Source organism: Henningerozyma blattae, chromosome 2, assembly GCF_000315915.1.
Source record: "Henningerozyma blattae CBS 6284 chromosome 2, complete genome".
Taxonomy (NCBI): domain Eukaryota; kingdom Fungi; phylum Ascomycota; class Saccharomycetes; order Saccharomycetales; family Saccharomycetaceae; genus Henningerozyma; species Henningerozyma blattae.
In genome coordinates, this window is record NC_020186.1 from 1,673,895 (window position 1) to 1,695,841 (window position 21,947).

Genomic DNA, 21,947 nt, shown 5'->3' on the forward strand with positions numbered 1-21,947 from the left:
GTGACTGACCGACTCGAATCTTGAAAAAGATTAGTGCTTAATTTCAAAACAGGTAAACTTTTCCCATGTTTCAACAAAGGTTCAATCGATTAAGTGATCCGATTGCTCCTCCCCTCCCCCATCACTTTCAAGGTTATCGTAATGGGAACGTCATCAGTATTTAGGCTGACAAGATGTATAGTATTCAAAAAAAGATGTCAATTTTTTGACTTAAACGAAATCCGATTGTGTTTGAAATTCAAACAATCTGCCACTTCCCCCACTTTTTGAACACCTTCTACCCAAATTTGTCAAGATATTTTTATTTTTGAAACACCAACAAATTCTTTAAAACAGCTTCAACTACTCTCTCGATCACTACGTACCATGTTTACCGTCTTATTTTTTTTACTGTCACTTGACAAGTTTCTATGGCAACCAATGCCAGATGAGTCTTAATCTCCCAAAAGTCCGATAGATTCCGAGACAGTCTATTTTTATATGAAATCTTCCCCAGAATTCCTATACTTAAGCAATGCCGAGACGTCTTGAAACATCAGTTCACCCTTTATTGTTTGTTTAGTAATCAGAAAAAACAACAAAGAAACAAACAAAAGACGAATGACAAACAAAGAAACAAAGGACAAAGAAACAAAGGACAACAATAAAAGACTATACATTTGCGAACAACTTTAATGGCTAATACAGATATACACTATTAAGTTATCAAAAAAAAATAATGTTTGGAATAAAACAGGACCCTACCCATCGCTCTACTCAAGGGATTGGTCTATCGAAACCTACTTTTTCAGGTTGGTTTGTAGGTTTAAACCCTCGTATGAATCAATTATTTAGAACTCAACTGTTATATCTAAAAAGAAGAAATAAAGTACCTCTTTTCTTAACTTCTACCCCTTACTTGGAATCTTATTATTCTTCCACTGCTCAATCTGCAGCAAGAGTATCTGCCAAGAATTTGATTTCACACCCAACTGGTTTTAATGGAAAGATACTATCTACTCCAGTCTTAGGTTTTAAACAAGACGAAAATTCCAGAGATGTACCATTATGTATAAGAGTTTCACATTTAAATCTTTTAGAAAATTTTTTTTGTATCATTTTAATGATATCATTAAGTATATTAAAAAAATTACCAATATGGAAACCAATTATTTGGGTTATTTATTTAATGAAAACGATATTGATTCTTATTGAATTAAGTTTATATTTACAACAGTATTTTAATCCTACAAGTTTAAACACTCAAGTTCAAGATATAAATTTACAAAACGACAAGGAACAAGTAGTTTCAAATAACAAAGACCCTAATGATTTATCGAAAACAATCGTTTTATTATCATTTTGTATTGTAGGTAAATTTATTATACCATATTTATTTGCAAGTTTGAGAAGTGTTTCCACCTCTCGAATTATTATTCTAGATTTACTTTTCCCTATCCCTTACAGTTTGATTACATTATATTTTTCTAATACATTAATTCATTTAACTTTTTCTCAAGAAAAGTTGAAAGAAATTGATGACAAAAAACTTGATTAACAAATTAAACTATTTTTTCAATTGAAAAGAACTTCCAACTAATAAAACAAACTTTTACAATTTAAGCAGTACCTAAGTTTTTGACACGTAATCTATAGCAAGATTTTATAGTGTTTTATTTATTATCAATATTCTCATTTACTAAACGTCTATACATTAGCTCAAATGGATATATCAGATTGTATTCGATATTATCGTACAGCTTTACTATAACATATATATTCATTGATTCCTTCTCCATTGTTATAAGGCAAGTCGGAATTACAATTCCGTTTTCAGTTTTCCCTATTTTTGACTCATTTTTTTTTTCAACTTTACTTACACACTTTAAAAGAAAAAGCCAAATTTCCAGAATAGGGGAAAATAAATTGAAAATACTATTTTCAGCTCTGTTTATCCCCTTTTAATCATTATTAGAGCCGATATTCTAATTTGGTGTCAAAAGTTTCTTTTTCCAGACGCTACAGTCCTGTTTAGTTTAATAATCACAGTTTTAGGAAATAGGCAAACATTTGCCGCGGAGTTCACCTTCTCGAGTGACGTGGTTTATCCTAAAAAGGAAAGTATGATATATGAAAAATATTAAAATATTAAAATAAACTAGTACAAACATACATATATGCATATATTTATATATATTTCTTAGTGAATAGTTTTATTCAGCATGAAAGTATTCAAAGCTCTTTTGTTATTTCCCATTCTCTTTGTGTTCTTTAATGTCTGTTGAAATAAATCAATTAATTAAAATTAACAAATTGATTTAATTACAATTATTTTAAAGCTATTAAACCAATATAGTTGGGTTTCAACTTACTCGTAATGCTATAAATATTTCATGGTGGTTAATTAGGTTACTGCTTGTAGAAATACAATCGCACTAAACCAGATCAAGTTTTTCATATCCATTTCCAGTTTAAGTAACTACTCATAGGAAACAGCTCCAAACAAGTGGTATGCATGGTTTAGGCTTCTACCTGGGTTCGGTTCTTATATTATTCCAGTATAGGATTTTCCAACAAATTTGCTCTTGCCTTCCTATGCATGTGATCTTACTTGAAGGTACATAAGGTGCCACTTGGTTTTATATGACACAATATAGTTAAATAGAAAATATATATATAAAAAAACAAAAATAATTCAGCAAAAAGATAAAATAAAGATATTGATTAAAATTACGTTGATAGAAAATTGAATAGTTGTCTTGATGTGGTTGTAATGAATATATAGAATACTTTTTTTATTTAAGGATATTTTTTAAGAAGATGAAATTAAATGAGACGTGGAGACGATAATGATCTAAATTTTTTTGAACTTTTTTTAATTTTAATTTTTTTTTTCATCTTTTAGTAAGATAAAATTTATAAAATCTAAAATGTATGTATATAATAATAGGAATAGATGAGGTGATGTGGTGTGTGTGTGTGTGTGTGTGTGTGCGTGTGCACGAATGTGATATGAGGAGAAGTAGTGAGCCGAAACGATAAGAAGCAATGAGATGTGATAAAGTAGGGTGATAAGGTATCATAAAGCGAGACAATGAACCATGTCAAAGAAAGGCAATAAGGTATGAAAATAACAAACAATTATAGGTAGGTAGGTAGGTAGGTAGGTAGGTAGGTAGGTAGGTAGGTAGGTAGGTAGGTAGGTAGGTAGGTAGGTAGGTAGGTAGGTAGGTAGGTAGGTAGGTAGGTAGGTAGGTAGGTAGGTAGGTAGGTAGGTAGGTAGGTAGGTAAGTAGGTAGGTTATGGAAGATGACTAGGAATGAAAAAGTAAAAAAAAAAAAGTAGAGTAGAATACAAAAAAAAAGATGAAGAATATGATACAATGTGGTAGTGAAAACTGACCGTTTTGAGTTACAAAACGGGACAAGTTAAGGTGAGACGGAAGTTTCGTAGTTGTAAGGTCATAGCCATTTGGAAGTATCATTCAATTCAGTGTTTGATTGGAAAAAATCCGGAGTGTTGGGTATATGCAGATCATGGATTGATTGAACGTTATTTAACGACAGGCTTGCGTTTGCATTATAAAGATTATTTTGCTGATGCGTTTGGTTTTGAATTTGAGTTTGCATTTGGTTTTGCATTTGCATTTGATGTTGGAATTGAGGTTGTGTTTGCATCTGGTTGAAATTATTATTATTTGAAGTGGAATGGTTATGTATTTGCATCTGTAGGTGGTTTGAAGGGGTTGTATGTGAAGAAGAGTTTGTTGTTGTGTGATAATTATTTATTGGAGATTGGTTTGAAGTGCTTTGAATTGAAGCATGTAAAGAAGAATTTTGATTTGAATTCTGATTTGAATTTTGAGCTGAAGTTTTAGTTGTTGATTCATAATGATTGGAAGATTGTGGAGTTAAACCTGTTGAGTTTTGATTAAAATCGAAAAACCCTTGATGCATATCTAAGAAATTATTTGCAGTTGCCGTGGAGTTTGTATTTGTATTGTTGTTGTTATTATTGGTGGAAGAATGATTTGTAGACTCCTGTAAATTCAAACTGTTATCCTTTATATTAGTTGTATAATTATTTGTAGTTGCCGAAGTGTTATGTTTTAGAACCAACGAATTCATATACGTTAATGAAGATTGTAAACCTTTCAAGACATGAGGGATGTTTGTACCATTCAAATGAGCTTCACTGACTTGTTTATCCTCTGAAAAATCATCACAGATGGACCATTGGTTTGCCGTTAGATCATTGGAGTTGCTTAGGAAATATACTGCAAAATTTGGTGATTTGGAAAGATTGAGTTTCAATTCACCAAATTTAATTGGCTCATTTTCGGTGTTGTTATTGCTGTTCGAATTAGAAGAGGCAGACGAAGATGAAGTAGAAGATGATTCTGATATTAAAGAAGAATTTATTATGGAAGAGATTGGGAAGAATACTCGGAATAAGATTTTTGTGTTGTTTGCCATTGCAGAGAAGAAATAATTAATCTCTAAATTTTTATTTGATATTAACACCATCAAATCTGTGGTGTTTGACATTAAATTATTGATTGAGAAAGGAGATAAGTTGGATAAGTTTCTAATGGTTGGTAAATTATCGTTTGTGAGAGCCCCGCTTTTCATTCTGTTCCAAGTACCGACGGTTATGGAACAAACGTCTATGAAATAATAACTCTTATTACAAGAAGGTTGTATTCTATCGAAATACGTCAAAATGTTTTGTTGTATTATAGGTGGGGAAGTCGCTGTAGTGGGAGCGCCTGACGCTGAAGCGGTATTGGGAGTAACAGAGGCAACTGTACCGGACTGATGGATGTTGGAAATACCAATACTTTGTTCTGATTTTCTAACTTTAGCTCTTCTATTTTGAAACCAAATTCGAACGTTCTTCTCTGGCAAACCCGTCGATTCAGACAACATCTTTCTCCGTTTGGAGTTTGGGTTTGGGTTGAGTTTAAACTCTTGTTTCAACAGGTCCAATGCCTCCCCCGTGGCCCTTGTTCTCTTTTGTCTGTGTGTGTTTGTATTTACAGATTGGTCCTGCGACGAAGAAGCACCAGGATTTGAAGTGGTGGAGGGTCCACCACCACCACTTACTTGAGTTGTAGAAGTTGGCGTATTATTCTGATCTTGTATGGGTCGCTGCTGGTGCTGTTGCGATGTATTCTGAATCGAGTTTTGAGATTCATGCTGCTGCTGTTGTTCATGTATATTCGGTTGTTGTGTTTCGTGGAGGGATGTGTGAGAATCTTGGATGTTTGTTGTATCCAGCAAGTTGAAGTCTGAACCGAATATCCCATCGAAGTTCGGTTCTCCAGTAAAACTGCTTCCTGACATGAGTGATATTTGATTTTCTTGATGATTATATGTGTCGAGGTCATCTGTTTTCATTTTTTTTTAAATAAATTATATAAATTATAAGATTGTTGAAATATATCATTTGAAATATCATATGGTCTTCTGTTCTTGTTTCGTGCACCGATAAAGAAAACACAATCGCGAGCTGAGGAAGAGAAGAGCAAAGCAAAGTAAAGTACAGCAAAGAAAAAAAAGAAAAGTAAGCAGAGAGACACAATGCGCGGTAAACGGGGCGTAGGTTTCGGTTTTCGTTTTTTTTTTTTTTTTTTTGGGTTCTACGTGGGGTGCGGCGATGCGATTTGGCTGGCCAGCGGGTTTGGAAATTTGGAAATTTGGAAATCTGATTGGAAAGTTTTGGTCGCGGGTTCGAATTTTGGCGGCGGTGGCTGGAGGGGTGCTTACCCGGACACTTGCCATGGTAACTTCGGACAGGAGAGATGAGCATCGGACACCCGGACGTTCGGACACTGCCATGGTTATCTCGGACAAGGGCCCGGACAGCCGGACAGCCGGACAGCCGGACACCATGGAATGCTTTTCTACCCCCCGGACACTCTACCGTCGGACAAGACCTTGGCCGTTCCGGACACTGAGCCTTTTTTTTTATCGTCTCGCGTCTCGAATTTCTTTCTTACATGATTATCCTTATTATATTCTTTCAATATTGGGCCATTATGCCATTATGATTTATTATTGTTAGCATATATATATATATATATATATGATATGATATGATATGATATGATATGATATGATATGATATGTCCGCTGCTTATAGAAATATATATTTCGACACACACATAAAAAAAAAATTTGTGTGTTGTAGATTATATACGCTCTAAAGTTAAATACACTTTTACATTTTTTTTTTTCTAAATTAATTAGTTTTCATTATTATATAATACAATACATAATAATCCATTGCATACTGCTTATCTTGTTCGTGTTTTCTCCGATATAAACATTACGACATATTTAAAATCGTCATTCCACTCAATATTCTCCCATCATACACTATCCAGCCACTACATCTTGAATATTATCATAACACAAATAATACTTGTCATTAACATTCCCTTTAATTAGAATACGATTCTCGGCGGGAAGCCACGTGACACACTTTCCTAAAAAAACATTTCAAAACTGAAACGAAGATGAGATTAAAGAAATCCCCCTTATATATGTATACATAGATTAAAACAAACAAACAACAACCATACTCGTACGAGCATCTTCACAACAGAGAGAGAGCGAGAGAGAGAATTAGCATCCTCACAAATATAGCATATTCGTTTAGCAAACCTTTAGATCAAGATGGACTCAAAGATTACTAAGGAGGAAAATCCATCTATAGAAGATTTAAAAATTGATGATTCTTCTTCGAAAGAGAATCTATTAAAAGGTGATGACAACTCATCAAATGACAATCCATCATTAGTTCATACTGAATTATTGCAACAAGATAATCCATTTTTAGGGGCTGATTCTGATAATTTCTTACAAGATACCCAAACCATTCATCCCAAGAGAATCGTCCCACAAAATCCAAATGATATATACAATAGCAACAAAAATAGATCCAAAATAACGAGCGAAGCAACAAACGAAGATGACATTTTGGCAATTAACCATACTACCACATCAAAAACTCAAAATAAAAAAAAAATAATAATACCAGAGGCAAATAAAGTTTCAGAAGGTCAAGGAAGATCCTTCATTGCTTATTCCATTAGGTATGGGGATCAAGTTGTTCGTAGAAGATATAGTAATTTTGAAAGTTTAAGATATCTTCTATTAAGACTTTTCCCCATGAATTTGATTCCTCCAATACCAGAAAAGCAATCCATAAAGAGTTATGGTAAAGCTTTAACAGGTTCCAAGGCCAAATATATCTTACCACCAGAACAAATACCACAACAAATTACATCAGATTTGACCTTTTCCATCATTAATGGTAAAGTTAGTTCTAATGATGAAAAATTAATACGACATAGAATCACCATGTTAACAATTTTTTTGAATAAATTAATTCAAGATGATGAAATTTCTCAAACCACTTTAATCTATGATTTTCTGGATCCAATCAATCCAAATTGGAATGATTTCATAAATAGTTCTCCAACTTTTACATCATTACCTAAGAACATCTTACAATGTAATCCAATAGATCCCACAAATACAACAAGAATCCATATTTCATTACCAACACCAACTCTTTCTCATTCTTCATCAACAAGTTCTCATCTTTTGAGAGGAAATAAGGAAACTAATTCCAAGAAACTTCAAGAAAGTTCACAAGCTCAAGTACAGGGTATAACACCACCAAATAATATATCATCATCCAAAAATGATTCAGATACAAATACAAATATAACCACTACAACTTCCACAACTGATGATGATGAGAAATTGGGGAATTCCAATTTTAATAGAATTGAACAAGATTATAAACAATATGAATATTATTTGAAAAATGGATTATATAAATATAATCGTCATTTAACTAAAATGTTATATGATAAAAAAAATGATTATAAAGAATTGAGTCAAATCTTGGGAGATTTCGCTAATAATCAAAGCATTAATGCAGTACTGGCTGAAGATTTGGGTTTACTCAGTAGAATCTTTGAAGATAATTCAATCCAATTAGATTCCCTAGTGACAATGCTTTATTATAATATTAATGAACCATTAAATGAAACTGTTCAAATGGCCACTTCTGCAAGAGAATTAATTAAATATAGAAAATTGAAAAGTTTACAAAGAGATATGGTTATCAAATCTTTAAAACATAAAGAATCCCAATTAAATAAATGCATGAAACAATTGAAAGAAGAACAAAAGATTGATGAAGATATTAAAAAAGTCATTTCAAATAATAATAATGATAATAATAATAATAATAATAATGATAATAATAATGATACAATAATTTCAAATGACACTACAATATCAACATCACATAAATCAATTCCATTAGAAAATCCTGATCCAATTTCCAAGACTTATAGTAATAAATTTTTCAATTCAATTAATAAATTAGCCAATAAAGTGAAGGAAAGTATTAATTATCAAGATATTGATTTGGAAACACAAATTAAAAACTTAAATAACGATATAAATAATTTAATGGAAATGAAGGAAATTTGTGATCATGATCTAAAAATCATTAATGAAACTATTGAAAAAAATCAATTGAAAAAATTTTCTATGGAAAGAGAAAATGAAATTAATATTATTTTGAAAAATTATTGTAAATATATGAAAGAATATTCTCAAAAAAATTTAGAATATTGGAAAGATTGGAAAGAAAAGGAGTAATAAACCAGAGGAGAGAGCAAGGAAGTACAATTGTCCAAATATACATACAAGAAACTTCAATTTCTAATTAAATATCGGGATATTTATATATATATATATATATCAATGTTCTTAAACCATCTATACAATTCGTTAATGAACCACATTCAAGTTATGACTTCACAATTATGTAATCTAATTTTTTTTTTCTTTTTTTTTTAGTTAATTAATTAATGAACCACATTCAATTACGATTTTTTTTTTTTATCTAGATAACTTTCCTTCTAATGAACCACATTCATACCAAATTCTCTTGATTTTTGAATTAAAACGGCATCTGCCAAGACTAAAGCTGTCATAGCTTCCACAATTGGAATAGCTCTTGGAGTTACAGATGGGTCATGTCTACCTTTAGCAGCCAAGACCCCATCCTTACCATCAAATGTAGCAGTATGTTGTTCTTGTGAAATAGTGGCTGCTGATTTGAATGGAACTGAGAAATAAATGTTTTCACCATTAGAGATACCACCTTGGATCCCACCAGAATTGTTTGTGACAGTTCTTAATCTATTAGAATCCTTATCGAAAAAAAATGGATCATTATGTTTAGAACCAGGGATTTCCACACCTGCAAACCCAGATCCGATTTCAAACCCCTTGGAAGCTGGGATAGATAACATGGCATGTGCCAACATAGCTTCTAACTTATCAAAACATGGTTCACCTAACCCAGTTGGTACATTTCTCACTACACATGTAACTACACCCCCAATAGAATCCATTTGACCTCTATATTTTTCAATTTCTTTAACCATTAATGGAGCTTTTTCAATATCTGGACATCTAATTGGACCTGTAGCATCAACTTTATCTCTTGTTATAGTATTTAATAGGTGATGGAAATTCTTATCAAATGGATTTCTATCCATTTTAACTTCACCAATTTGACTTACAAAGGCAACAATTTCCACATTGGAAATTTGTTGTAAGAATTTTTCAGCAATGGCACCAGCTGCGACACGACCAATTGTTTCTCTAGCAGAAGCTCTACCACCACCCGAGGAAGCCTTTAAATGATATTTTTCCATATAGGTGAAATCAGCATGAGAAGGTCTTGGATAATCATCCATTTCTGAATAATCATGTGGTCTTTGATCTTCATTCTTTACAATCATGGAAATAGGTGTACCCAAAGTCTTTTTAAACTCTGTACCAGATTGAATCTCGACTTTATCTTTTTCATTTCTTGGTGTGGATAGTTTTGATTGACCAGGTCTTCTTCTAGTCAATTGTGGTTGAATATCAGATTCATCCAAAGTTAATCCAGGTGGTACCCCATCAACTATACAACCGACAGATTTACAATGAGATTCACCATATGTAGTGACACGGAACAACGTACCAAAAGTAGACATCTTAGAGGGTCAAGAGTAACTTGGTTAACTGTAAACTATTTATATATATATACTTATTCACATTTTTGACAAAAAAAAATAAAAATAAATGTGAATGTCTTGTAGCCTTTATAATTAATTATCGATGAGCTTTTTGCTTAACCAATAATGACATATATTAATTACAGTGAAAAATGTCAGGTTTTTCCGAAGTTAAAAAGGGAAATCATGAATCATCTATTTCAGTCACGTGAAATCTGGGTCAGTCACATTTTTGCTCATGATTTATTTTTTCTATTAAGCTGTGGCGCAGCAGGCAAATAAAAGAAATCTTGATCAAAATCCTCTATCCTCTGTTCGAAAACTAACAGACCCGTAATTTGAATTTCACTATTTAAATTTACTATGATAATAAAATATATATATAAATATATATAAATATATATATATTTTCAAATATACATGCATAAATTAGTAGTATATCTAAACTCACTCTTCTAATGTAGTAACCCCACAATATCTACTTGTAACTTCTCAAACACTCCCCTTGTTTGTCTTTTCTCATCGTGTGGTGGTTTTTTAAATAAACAATCTCACTCAACTAAATCACGATTTCACCATTTGTAGAGCTCACCAACAACGAGCAACGCTACGAAAGCAAGAAAAGGCTGCCCGGCTTTATTGAACGGAGCAAACAACGCAACTACACAGAGATTATGGCAAAAAGGAAACGAAAAGGATTTTGGGATTGGGTAAAATGGTAAAATTGTAAAATGGTAAAATTGTAAAATCATGGAAATGGTAATTTATCCAATTAGTAACATTGCGAGTGTCATTTACTAAAACTTGATAAGAAAGAACTTCTAAAACAAGTGATTAGGTGATTGTTGGATGTCTTGTTTCGACCTTTTTTTCTTTTAGTTTTTTTTAATTTGTAATTTTTATTTGTAAATATTTTTTTTCTTTTTTATTTTGATTTAATATATCTTGTGTCTAGTATATGTGTGAGTGTGTTTTATATTTGAGGTTGTAACAAGATAAGTCAAGATAAGTTAAGTTAGTTTGTTTGTTTGCTTGTTTGTTTGCCATTACATTTAGAAGGACAGTACTATAGTTTTATATTAACACAAACATAAACACAATACACAATACACAATACACAATACACAATACACAATACACAATACACAATTCATTTGGTAAGTGACGATAGGTTAGCTCCCCTTTGTGTTGTGATCATCATTGCCATTTAGAACTAATCCAAGACTAATTTCATATTCCAATGTCTCTGGCTTCTTTGTTAAATAAAGAGGATAGAGATTTCACCACACCTATGGTAGCTACTACTAATGGTAGTAGTACTAGTAGCACTAGTAGCACTAGTAGTAGTAGTAATAGTAATACTTCTACAACGCTATCTGCAAACAAAAGTATTTCTAACACTAAGAAGATCAATAAGAAACCGCTGATACAAGAGCTTAATAACGATGATGATATATCCAACTCAGTTATGGAGAAAGATAATGCAATTGTTGCTGCTACTACTGATGATATTGATGAAGTGAATGAAGAAGCTTTGAAAAAAAAATATTTAAAACATTTGAATAATAATTTCAAAAAACTCATTAATCGAGATAATTTAGAATTCAATTATCAGAATTGGAAATATATCAATTTACAAGAATTCGAATTAATAACTGATTGGAATACAATGGCTAAGGAACCTAATGCATTACTAACAAGTATCGCAGAGTTGTATCAATTGGAAACAAAAGAAATTGAACTTCTGGAACAAAGATTGAAACAAGAAAGACAACGACAATTGGAATTGTTGAATAACACACAAGTTACTGATACCACTACAATTGATAATAGTGCTTCAACTACAAATGACAAGCAAGAATCACCTGATCGGCCATCAACTTCATCCTCATCTTCTTCATCTTCTTCAAATATCACTAGCGATCATTCTGCTACGACTACTACAACTACTAATAATAATATTCAAAATCATAAAATTGATGATGCTGATAACGATGCTAATAATAATCAATCTCCTAAGAAAATTAATAAAGATGAAAATTTTGAAACGGAAAATCATAAAGTGATAGAAAATGAAGAAGATGACGAAGATACAATTCATAATGATGATGAACTACCGGAAGATGATATGATTCCTCTTGAGTATACTGACAAAGATACTGATGATAAAGATTTCCATCCAAGCATGACCAAATCTCAAATCAATCAAATCAATTCTACTAATACTTTAAATAAAACTGTCACCATTGATAGTAGTCATAATTTAATATCAAAAGAATTGTACAAGATGGTTAATAAAAATAAAATTATTAAGATTAGGAAAAGAAGATTTACTAATGCTATCGTAACAAATTATCAACCAACTAATAAAAAAATCATTATTAAAATTACTTTAAAACAATATCATGTTAGAAGATTGAAAAAATTAATTAATGATGCTAAAAAATTAGAAGAAAAAAGATTATTAGAATTAGAATTAAAATTAGAAAAGGAAAGAAAGGAAAAATTAAAATTAGAAAAATTAGCTGAAGTACAAAAGGCCAAAGAATTGGCAGAATTAAATAAGAATAGTAAGAATAAAAATAAAAATTCTGAAATTGATAATGATGATGATACTAATAGTAACAATAATCTAAATAACAATGATTCAAGGAAAAGAAAATTCGTTGATTCAGATGGCGAAGGTATGGAAGGTGAAAATGGCAACAATAGTATTGCTGGAAATTCAGAAGGTGAAGAAAATGATGATGAATATTCAAGTATGAAAAGAAAATTATTTAAATTGGATTTACCTGATTATGGTATGAATTTAAATGTTAAAGAAGCTAAAGCAATTCAAAGACATTATAATAATACTTATATTTCTATCTGGAAAGATATGGCTCGTAAGGATTCTTCAAAGATGTCTAAATTGATGCAACAAATACAATCAATTAGATCAACAAATTTCAGGAAGACTTCTGCGTTATGTGCAAGAGAATCAAAAAAATGGCAAGCAAGAAATTTTAAACAATTAAAAGATTTCCAAACAAGAGCAAGAAGAGGTATTAGAGAAATGTCAAATTATTGGAAGAAGAATGAAAAAGAAGAAAGAGATTTAAAGAAAAAGGCTGAAAAGGAAGCCCTAGAATTAGCAAGAAAGGAGGAAGAAGTTAGGGAAAATAAAAGACAAACTAAAAAATTGAATTTCTTATTAACACAGACTGAATTATATTCACATTTCATTGGTAAAAAAATTAAAACTGATGAATTGGAAGGAAATGATGGTAATAAAACTGAAAGCTCAACATCTGACCATGATCATGTTGATCTAGAGAATACAGATTCGATTAAAACGGATTTTAAATCAATTGATTTCGATAATGAAGATGATAACGAATTACGTGTCAAAGCTGCTCAAAATGCATCGAATGCTCTTAGAGAATCAAGAGAAAAGACAAGATTATTTGATTCAAATACAGAAAATTCAATGGCTAAATCTACAGAGGGCACAAATACAACTCATGTTGAAGGAGAAGATGAAGATGAAGATTTAAATTTCCAAAACCCTACTTCCTTAGGTGATATTAATATTGAACAACCAAATATATTAGCTTGTACTTTAAAAGAATATCAATTGAAAGGTTTGAATTGGTTGGCTAATTTATATGATCAAGGTATTAATGGTATTTTGGCAGATGAAATGGGTCTAGGTAAGACTGTTCAATCTATTTCAGTATTAGCACACTTGGCAGAACGTTATAATATTTGGGGTCCATTTTTGGTTGTTACTCCAGCATCAACTTTACATAATTGGGTTAATGAAATTACAAAATTTGTGCCTCAATTTAAAATCTTGCCTTATTGGGGGAATGCTAATGATCGTAAGACTTTAAGAAAATTTTGGGATAGAAAAAATCTAAGATATAAGAAAGAATCTCCCTTTCATGTTATGATTACATCTTATCAAATGGTAGTATCAGATGCATCTTATTTACAAAAGATGAAATGGCAATATATGATTTTGGATGAAGCACAAGCTATTAAATCGTCTCAATCGTCTCGTTGGAAAAATCTATTAAGTTTCCACTGTCGTAATAGATTATTATTAACTGGTACTCCAATTCAAAACAACATGCAAGAATTATGGGCTCTATTACATTTCATTATGCCTTCATTGTTTGATTCCCATGATGAATTTAATGAATGGTTCTCGAAGGATATTGAGTCTCACGCAGAAACTAATACTCAATTGAATCAACAACAGTTACGTCGTTTACATATGATCTTAAAACCTTTCATGTTAAGACGTATTAAAAAGAATGTTCAATCAGAATTAGGTGATAAAATTGAAATTGATTTACTATGTGATTTAACTCAAAGACAAGAAAAATTATACAAAGTATTAAAATCTCAAGTTTCATCCACATATGATGCAATTGAAGACGCCGCTGGTAACGATGAATTGATTGCTGATCAAAGTTTGGTTAATACAGTTATGCAATTTAGAAAAGTTTGTAATCATCCAGATCTTTTCGAAAGAGCTGATATTGCGTCACCATTTTCTTTTGTGAATTTTGGTAAAACTCATTCTCTAACTAGAGAAGATAAAGTCTCGGATATATTATACTCAACACATAATCCTATCAGCTATTATATGCCAAGACTAATTTTTGAAGATATTTTATTGCCTAATTTCAAAAATGATTTAGAAATAAGAGACAAACTACTAAATTACAAATTTAATGTCTTCCATCAACCTGGTAATAGTGAATTATCCAACTCATTACTAGTTAATTTAAAGAGATTAACTGGATTAGATTCTAATGAATGCTCACGGTTTGCCCATACACCAATTTTCATGAAGGCTATAGACCTTCTAAGAGATGAAGAAACATTCCCTGAGAAATTAATGATTTATGATAATGAGTATGAAGACGAATCAAATCATACTTTTGATAACTTTAAAAAGAGTTTGATCGTGGTCGACAAACAAATACAAATATCTAGATTATCTAAGGTATGCTCTAATGGAGTTTTAAATTCTTTAATGAATATTAGAAAAAAAGTGTATGATAATCAATATTTCAACTCGTTATCTCCAAGTTATCACCCAGGTGCATCAGCACCACCAATTTCTTTTCATGTATTTGGTTCTTCGAATGCAACAATTAAAACTGAAAGAATATTATTTAATCCGATTATTACCCAAGCTTTATCAGAAATTCCTTGTCAAACACAATATAATATGCTAGTTAATAAAAAGATCCCACTAGATCACTTCCCTGTTACTGGTTTGTACCCAGAGCCATTAAACAAAAGTTTTTCATCATATATTTCTATGCCATCAATGGATAGATTTATTACTGAATCTGCTAAATTGAAAAGATTGGATCAATTACTTGTTGAATTGAAAAAGGGTGATCATCGTGTATTGGTTTATTTTCAAATGACTAAGATGATGGATTTAATGGAAGAATATTTGACTTATAGACAATACACCTATATCCGTTTGGATGGGTCATCTAAGCTAGAAGATCGTCGTGATTTAGTACATGATTGGCAAACGAAACCTGATATTTTTGTTTTCTTGTTAAGTACTAGAGCCGGTGGGTTAGGTATTAATTTAACTTCAGCTGACACCGTTGTATTTTATGATTCAGATTGGAATCCTACTATTGATTCTCAGGCCATGGATAGAGCACATAGATTAGGTCAAACCAGACAAGTTACAGTGTATAGATTATTAGTGCGTGGCACTATTGAGGAAAGAATGAGAGATAGGGCCAAACAAAAAGAACATGTTCAACAAGTTGTTATGGAGGGTAAAACAAAAGAGGATACTGTAAAGACAATTACTGAAGATGGTAAGACCCCCGAAAAAGGAAGTAACTCTAAAAAAGAAACTAGTAATGTAGAAGATGATGAGACATCAGAATCTAATAATTAGAATTTTGAACTTTAATTTATTTATTTTTTTAATTACTTCAATTATACTACATTAATATCTAATACAACCAAAAAATTATAGAAGCGAAAAAACAAACAAACATAATATTTGCATATTCATTTAAGAAAAGAAGAAAAAAAAATCTTATATAGAACTAACAATGCGTATATCAATTTTAATATATTCATATAATTACTAGAGATACCTGGCATGTACTACATAATTTTCAATGGACTTTATGCTGTTTGTCTTATTTATTAGCTATTTAAATTAATTTTAAAATTATTCTAGACGATATTCGGCTTCCTTTAAGTTTAAAAATTTACGAATAATGTAGTTGATACAAAGCAAATCAATCTTATTGATGAGATAAAAAAACATGGAACATATAATTCAGCAAATAAGTGCAAGCAAGTTTAAGAATCATAAATATGGATACACATTTATTGGAAAACAAAATCTATTTATTATCTCTTGATGTAGATAAAACTTTTCTAGAAGAGAGCGATAATTTCTCAAAGACTTTAAATCTATTACCAGAAAATGATCGAAATAAAATACAAAAATATAGGAATTTGGATGATCAGTATCGAAAGCTATGTAGTAAATTACTTCAATTTTATGGAATAAGTAAAATTACTGGGATGCGGTTAAATAAAATTATCTTCAAAGCTAATCAGCTAGGGAAACCGTACTTGGATAATGGTAGAAGGGTTGAATTTAACATGTCAACTGGGATTTCTAACGTAGTTATGGCATTATATGCAGCTCCTGATTTCCATAAAATACGTCCAATCGGTGTTGATATCATTGATCTAGATGAGATAAATAGTTTAGAAGATATAGAGCTTCTACATGACTCTTTTCATGAGAAAGAAATTATTCTTTTAGAATCTCTTACGAATATAGAAGAAGCAAGACAATATGCTTGCCTCTTTTGGACTTTAAAGGAGAGTTATTCTAAAATGCTTGGAAGTGGCCTTTCAACAACTTTGGCAGATCTAGATTATAGTAGTGTTCCGTTACCAAAAAATAACAAAGTATATGCCACAAGTATGCATATAAAGGGGCGTGACTGTATCGTATATATTAAACAATCTACTGAAAGCAATTGCCTTATTTCTGTATGTATATGGTCAGATAATATCAACCCTGAAGTTTCAGAGCTAGCTATCAAAATCTCTGAGGTAAGCGATTACCTGAGAACTCATTAATCTTATCACTTAGTGATATTTATTTCAAACTAATAAGATAATAAAAGTTTAATATAATAATTATAAAACTATTATTGTAGCATTAATATATTTTCAGCTTCATACGATCTTATAATATGTGACATCCTTATTTTTATTGTTATTTTTTATTTTCAATAGATTTTTTTTTGTCTTAGACTTTCAATCTCGGCATATTTCCTCTTTTTGTCATGAATCATTTCTCAGTTTTCTTTGAATCATATCTTACCATTTCATACTTTTTTTTAACAGTTTCATACAAATTGAAGAATCATATTATTTTTTTTTTATTTAAGACCACTCAGCTTTATTACAATGTGACTAAGTTAGAGGTTTCTATTCAATTAGAAAGGCATATTATCCAATTGCCGAGCTGTATCACGTTTCTATTTTTCATATCTTCTTTGAAATCTTGTGTCAGCTTTTATTGTCCTTAAATCGCAAAATGAAAAAAGGCGCTTTAAGGCTTGCTAAAATGGAAAGTCCTGGAAGTGGTAAAAAGAATGTAGCATTTTAAAATCTATATTAAATTTATGACAAGATGTCAAGACAACTTCAATGGGCGAAAAACCAGCTACCCGAGCATCATCACATTTTATTGGAGGCTTTTGTGGAGGTCTAGTATCTGCGGTTTCTCTACAACCGTTTGATCTTGTAAAAACTAGATTACAGCAAGATTCAAGCGGTGGATTAATCAAAGTTGTGAAAGCTCTAGGCCATCCAAAAGAGTTATGGCGCGGTACGATTCCTTCTGCTTTAAGAACATCTATTGGTAGTGCTCTATATTTATCCTGTTTAAACTCAATTAGAACGTCGCTAGCCAATAAGAACCATGAGGTTGGTGTCAATAAAAGTAGTCGTTTACCTCAATTGAGTATGAGTGAGAATCTATTCACGGGTGCCATATCTAGAGGGGTAGTTGGTTATGTTACAATGCCTATTACAGTTATTAAGGTTCGGTATGAATCGACAATGTTTAATTATAACAGCTTGGGAGATGCCATTAAGCATATAACAAAAACGGAGGGTTTACGAGGGTTTTTTAAAGGATATGGAGCTACTTGTCTGAGAGATACTCCCTATTCAGGATTATACGTTTTATTATATGAGAAATCGAAACAAATGTTACCAATAGTGATGCCTACAAAATTTGTTTCTTATGATCAGACAGGAAATTTCACAACTTCAACCTCTACGCTGATTAATGCCATTAGTGCTACTACTTCAGCAAGTTTAGCAACCACAATTACTGCACCATTTGATACTGTTAAGACAAGAATGCAATTGGAACCCTCCAAATTTAAAAATTTTTATAAAACATTATTTTTTATTACTTGGAATGAAAAATTTATTAACTTATTTAGCGGATTAAGCATGAGATTAACTAGAAAGTCGTTAAGTGCTGGGATAGCTTGGGGTATTTATGAAGAGTTGATTAAAAAAATAATGTAAATATATTTTAATGACGAAAAACTAATCACGTGCAATGTATAGAATAGCAACTGCTAATTAATGAATCCTAATAGATATATACATAAGCTTATATACAATAATGAAATATTTAGCATAAAACATGTAATGTAAATAAATATAACAAATCCACGACTTCTAATGATAATATAATCAATAAAAAATACAAAATATGATGTAAATTTAAATATTTTTACAATCAAGAACTACTAGATAAATCTATATATATATATATATATATATATATATATAATTGATTAGCTGGACAAGCCTTGTGAGGTAAACCTTGATGAAAGTTTAATAATTGACGTGAACTCACTTAAAAAAGTATCAAACTATAAAGGGTAAAAAGTTAAGTTCAACCCTTTTTTTTTTCATTGGCATAAAAAGTGAAATAATAACATCAATAATAAAACAACTGTAAAGAATAAATTTAAATGAATAAATTATATATGGCATAGTTATTTAAATATTGTCTTAGAAATTGACAAGTATACCTGACATACATAAGTGGAGAAAAAAAAGGTCATGCCAGTTAAAAGAAACTTTCACATGTCCAATTGAAAAAGTGTTATAGGGGTATCATCATAATAACATGACCTAAAATATTTCAGATATAATGGAGGATGGTAAAAATATGAATAAAATCTTCAAAACTCAGATATCAAATATTTGAGATACTATTGAAAAAGTACATTGAAGCGGGTATAAAAATCCTCTTGATAGTCATCAGGTATTGCATATTGAAAAATTTGATTTCCCCTCCATTCAAATCACTTCTTAGGAGGGTTCTTTGCTGGAGCTTTATTCTCCTTAGTTTCACGATCCTTCATCATTGAATGGTAATGATCAACTGTGTAGTCCTTCACCTTTTCCCAATCGTGAGAAATAGTTTCACCGACTTGATGAGCTTCTTTCTTAATTTTCTCGTTATTAAAATGGTCCTTCATATTTTGTTTTGAATTTTGGTCTTCTAAAATTTTGCTTCTGGAACCCCAATTCCACATGTGAAATGCACCAGTGTTCATTTATATACTCTTGAAATTGAAAAAAAATTATTGATGAAATTAAGATAGTCTCAGTACTATAACTGAAAACTACAATATCGCGGGATAGATCTCGTTAACCTATAGCTTATAGGCATTCAATTCAGGTTATTACAACCTAAAATAAAATAAAATAAAATTGTCCCCCCTTCACCAGGGTTAAATATCAAGCTTTACCGTTTATATCACTCAATCCTAAAACCTACAACATCATCCCACGTTAATAGGCTGTGCAATAGCCTTCGCAGTATAACCCTCTTAACTAATATGAGGGGAAGGCATCATACAACCCACAAATAAAGGCAAAAATCGGAATATTGTTAACATAATCAACAAATGTCGCAAATTACTCTGAGATCGAACATACTAGAAAAATGAAGTTTATAGTTATTAGAAGCTTATGGTGAGCGATATTTGAGAATCTTGTCGTTTAGTTAGAAAAATTTTAGGGATAAATGAAAGGCAATGCAAAACTAGGTTTATTACAGATTTTAGTTAACGCCAAGTGACAACCGAAATATCTAACGATTTCAACATTGGATATTATTCACGACAAGTGGGCATCTTGCCTAACCTATCCTCAGCTTACAGTTTCCTCAACTTGGAAATGGTTACGTCGAGGTTCCGGTTCCTAGGAATAAAGTATGGTGAGATTTCGAAAAGGCCGCATGGTGTTACCTATTTGATTTCTCTTAGTAATAATTATCAACTTGCATGCTGTAAGATCACACAATCGTCTATACAATACAATATATTGTAAATAGTTGCTAAATTCTATTATTTCTAAACTATTTAGTGGAGTTCAAGGAAAATATTCCTGGAGTTTATTTACAGGATATACTTGCTTGCTTGACTTTTTTTCAAGGGCTTTGTATATTATTTTTCATAGTATCTATCACCCCTGAAAAAAAAAACTCAAAATATTTTTGAAAAATAGCTTAATGACACAAATAGAACAGTTCAATTGTTTTATTTTATGATCGTTTACTGTCTATCTATTAATTTGTAGTTATTTATATAAAAAAATATAGGAAATGACAGAAACACCAAATTAAATGTCTCTCGTTGGCATCAGGCAAAAAAATCCAAAAAAAAACAAAGGTAAAGTCTTATCGAGTTATACACTGATGAGAACTAACCATTTTTCTGTAAGATGATATCCATCAGTCATGAAGTAAGTTTACCTCAGCATCAGGCAGTGCACTGGAAATTTCTTTGTTCAATACGTCTATTAACTTAGTCCTATTTCTCATTGATACCCAGTTACCTTTGATATAATCGAAACGATTTGGGCCAGATATAGGAGACGAAAGCCAAATTTGTTTATTTGGGGGCTGTTTGTTGATCACATAGGTTCCAACTTCTGGAAAAACAAGGGTCAAAACACCTTGATTTAGTTCCACATCTGAAAATTTGGTGGGGTAATCTTCACTCAATTGCTCAAGATCATCTAATAATGAATCTAGGAATTGGTTTGCAGCAACCTCATATTCTCTTGTGGTCATATTGATGACCTCTTCGGGAATATCAGATCCGTGTGTAAACCCAGCATAATGTCTATGAAAGTTGTATTGTGTGGTTAAGGACTGCTTAATGCTACAGTAAGAAGTTAGGTTATTGATTTGTCTTGTTGGAATATAAGATAGCGATCTTATAGTTTTAGTACTTAAAAGTTTATTTGATTTAATAGAAAAGTTCTTAATAGTTATGAGGCGTGATCCTGATTTCAACATGGTAATAGTTTTGATATTTTAAATCTTGATTTGGATTATGCACTACAAACTTGATTGTAATTATTTAAGTTACAATGTCATTCAATTGTTAACCTTTTATTTGAAAGTATGATTTACAATAGAATTTTCTATGTGAGCCTTAATATTACTAAGTTTTTTCAAAAAGTCACCTGCAATTTCGCATCGGCATATAACTTGACTTAGGAACTTATTATGAAAGAGCCATAGCTATGAGAGGGAATATTATTTTTTTGATTTGAAAAATGCATAATAATATTGTCTATAAGTTTTAGAATAGTGGTGAATAATTATATACTGCTTAATCATGTAAAGATCATAGATATATATAGTTGATTCAAGATGGCTATGCAAAGAGATTTCATGCTGTTGTGTAATTTTTATTAATCAAATTCGATCTCGAGGTCTTGATTATATTCTATATCACCAAATAATTTA

The 21,947-nt window shown here is 31.1% G+C and overlaps 8 protein-coding genes across 8 annotated transcripts; 5 read left to right on the forward strand and 3 right to left on the reverse strand.

The window, feature by feature from the left end:
- Nucleotides 1–718: 718 nt before the first annotated feature.
- On the forward strand, nucleotides 719–1,537 carry TBLA0B07060 (uncharacterized protein; the record flags this gene model as incomplete). Its single annotated transcript, XM_004178996.1, has 1 exon — nucleotides 719–1,537. One exon carries the CDS (start codon nucleotides 719–721, stop codon nucleotides 1,535–1,537), a length of 819 nt encoding a protein of 272 aa, XP_004179044.1.
- A 1,903-nt stretch (nucleotides 1,538–3,440) lies between these two features.
- On the reverse strand, nucleotides 3,441–5,378 carry PHO2 (Pho2p; the record flags this gene model as incomplete). The annotated part of the gene is made up of 1 exon (XM_004178997.1): nucleotides 3,441–5,378. One exon carries the CDS (start codon nucleotides 5,376–5,378, stop codon nucleotides 3,441–3,443), a length of 1,938 nt encoding a protein of 645 aa, XP_004179045.1.
- Nucleotides 5,379–6,659: 1,281 nt separating this feature from the next.
- ATG20 (Atg20p) lies at nucleotides 6,660–8,666 on the forward strand (the record flags this gene model as incomplete). The annotated part of the gene is made up of 1 exon (XM_004178998.1): nucleotides 6,660–8,666. The coding sequence occupies one exon, from the start codon at nucleotides 6,660–6,662 to the stop codon at nucleotides 8,664–8,666; it is 2,007 nt and encodes a 668-aa protein (XP_004179046.1).
- A 263-nt stretch (nucleotides 8,667–8,929) lies between these two features.
- On the reverse strand, nucleotides 8,930–10,060 carry ARO2 (bifunctional chorismate synthase/riboflavin reductase [NAD(P)H] ARO2; the record flags this gene model as incomplete). The annotated part of the gene is made up of 1 exon (XM_004178999.1): nucleotides 8,930–10,060. One exon carries the CDS (start codon nucleotides 10,058–10,060, stop codon nucleotides 8,930–8,932), a length of 1,131 nt encoding a protein of 376 aa, XP_004179047.1.
- Nucleotides 10,061–11,321: 1,261 nt separating this feature from the next.
- Nucleotides 11,322–16,010, forward strand: INO80 (chromatin-remodeling ATPase INO80; the record flags this gene model as incomplete). The annotated part of the gene is made up of 1 exon (XM_004179000.1): nucleotides 11,322–16,010. The coding sequence occupies one exon, from the start codon at nucleotides 11,322–11,324 to the stop codon at nucleotides 16,008–16,010; it is 4,689 nt and encodes a 1,562-aa protein (XP_004179048.1).
- Nucleotides 16,011–16,441: 431 nt separating this feature from the next.
- On the forward strand, nucleotides 16,442–17,224 carry LYS5 (holo-[acyl-carrier-protein] synthase; the record flags this gene model as incomplete). Its single annotated transcript, XM_004179001.1, has 1 exon — nucleotides 16,442–17,224. The coding sequence occupies one exon, from the start codon at nucleotides 16,442–16,444 to the stop codon at nucleotides 17,222–17,224; it is 783 nt and encodes a 260-aa protein (XP_004179049.1).
- Nucleotides 17,225–17,800: 576 nt separating this feature from the next.
- HEM25 (Hem25p) lies at nucleotides 17,801–18,694 on the forward strand (the record flags this gene model as incomplete). Its single annotated transcript, XM_004179002.1, has 1 exon — nucleotides 17,801–18,694. The coding sequence occupies one exon, from the start codon at nucleotides 17,801–17,803 to the stop codon at nucleotides 18,692–18,694; it is 894 nt and encodes a 297-aa protein (XP_004179050.1).
- Nucleotides 18,695–20,921: 2,227 nt separating this feature from the next.
- On the reverse strand, nucleotides 20,922–21,491 carry YFH1 (ferroxidase; the record flags this gene model as incomplete). The annotated part of the gene is made up of 1 exon (XM_004179003.1): nucleotides 20,922–21,491. The coding sequence occupies one exon, from the start codon at nucleotides 21,489–21,491 to the stop codon at nucleotides 20,922–20,924; it is 570 nt and encodes a 189-aa protein (XP_004179051.1).
- Between the last annotated feature and the right edge of the window lie 456 nt (nucleotides 21,492–21,947).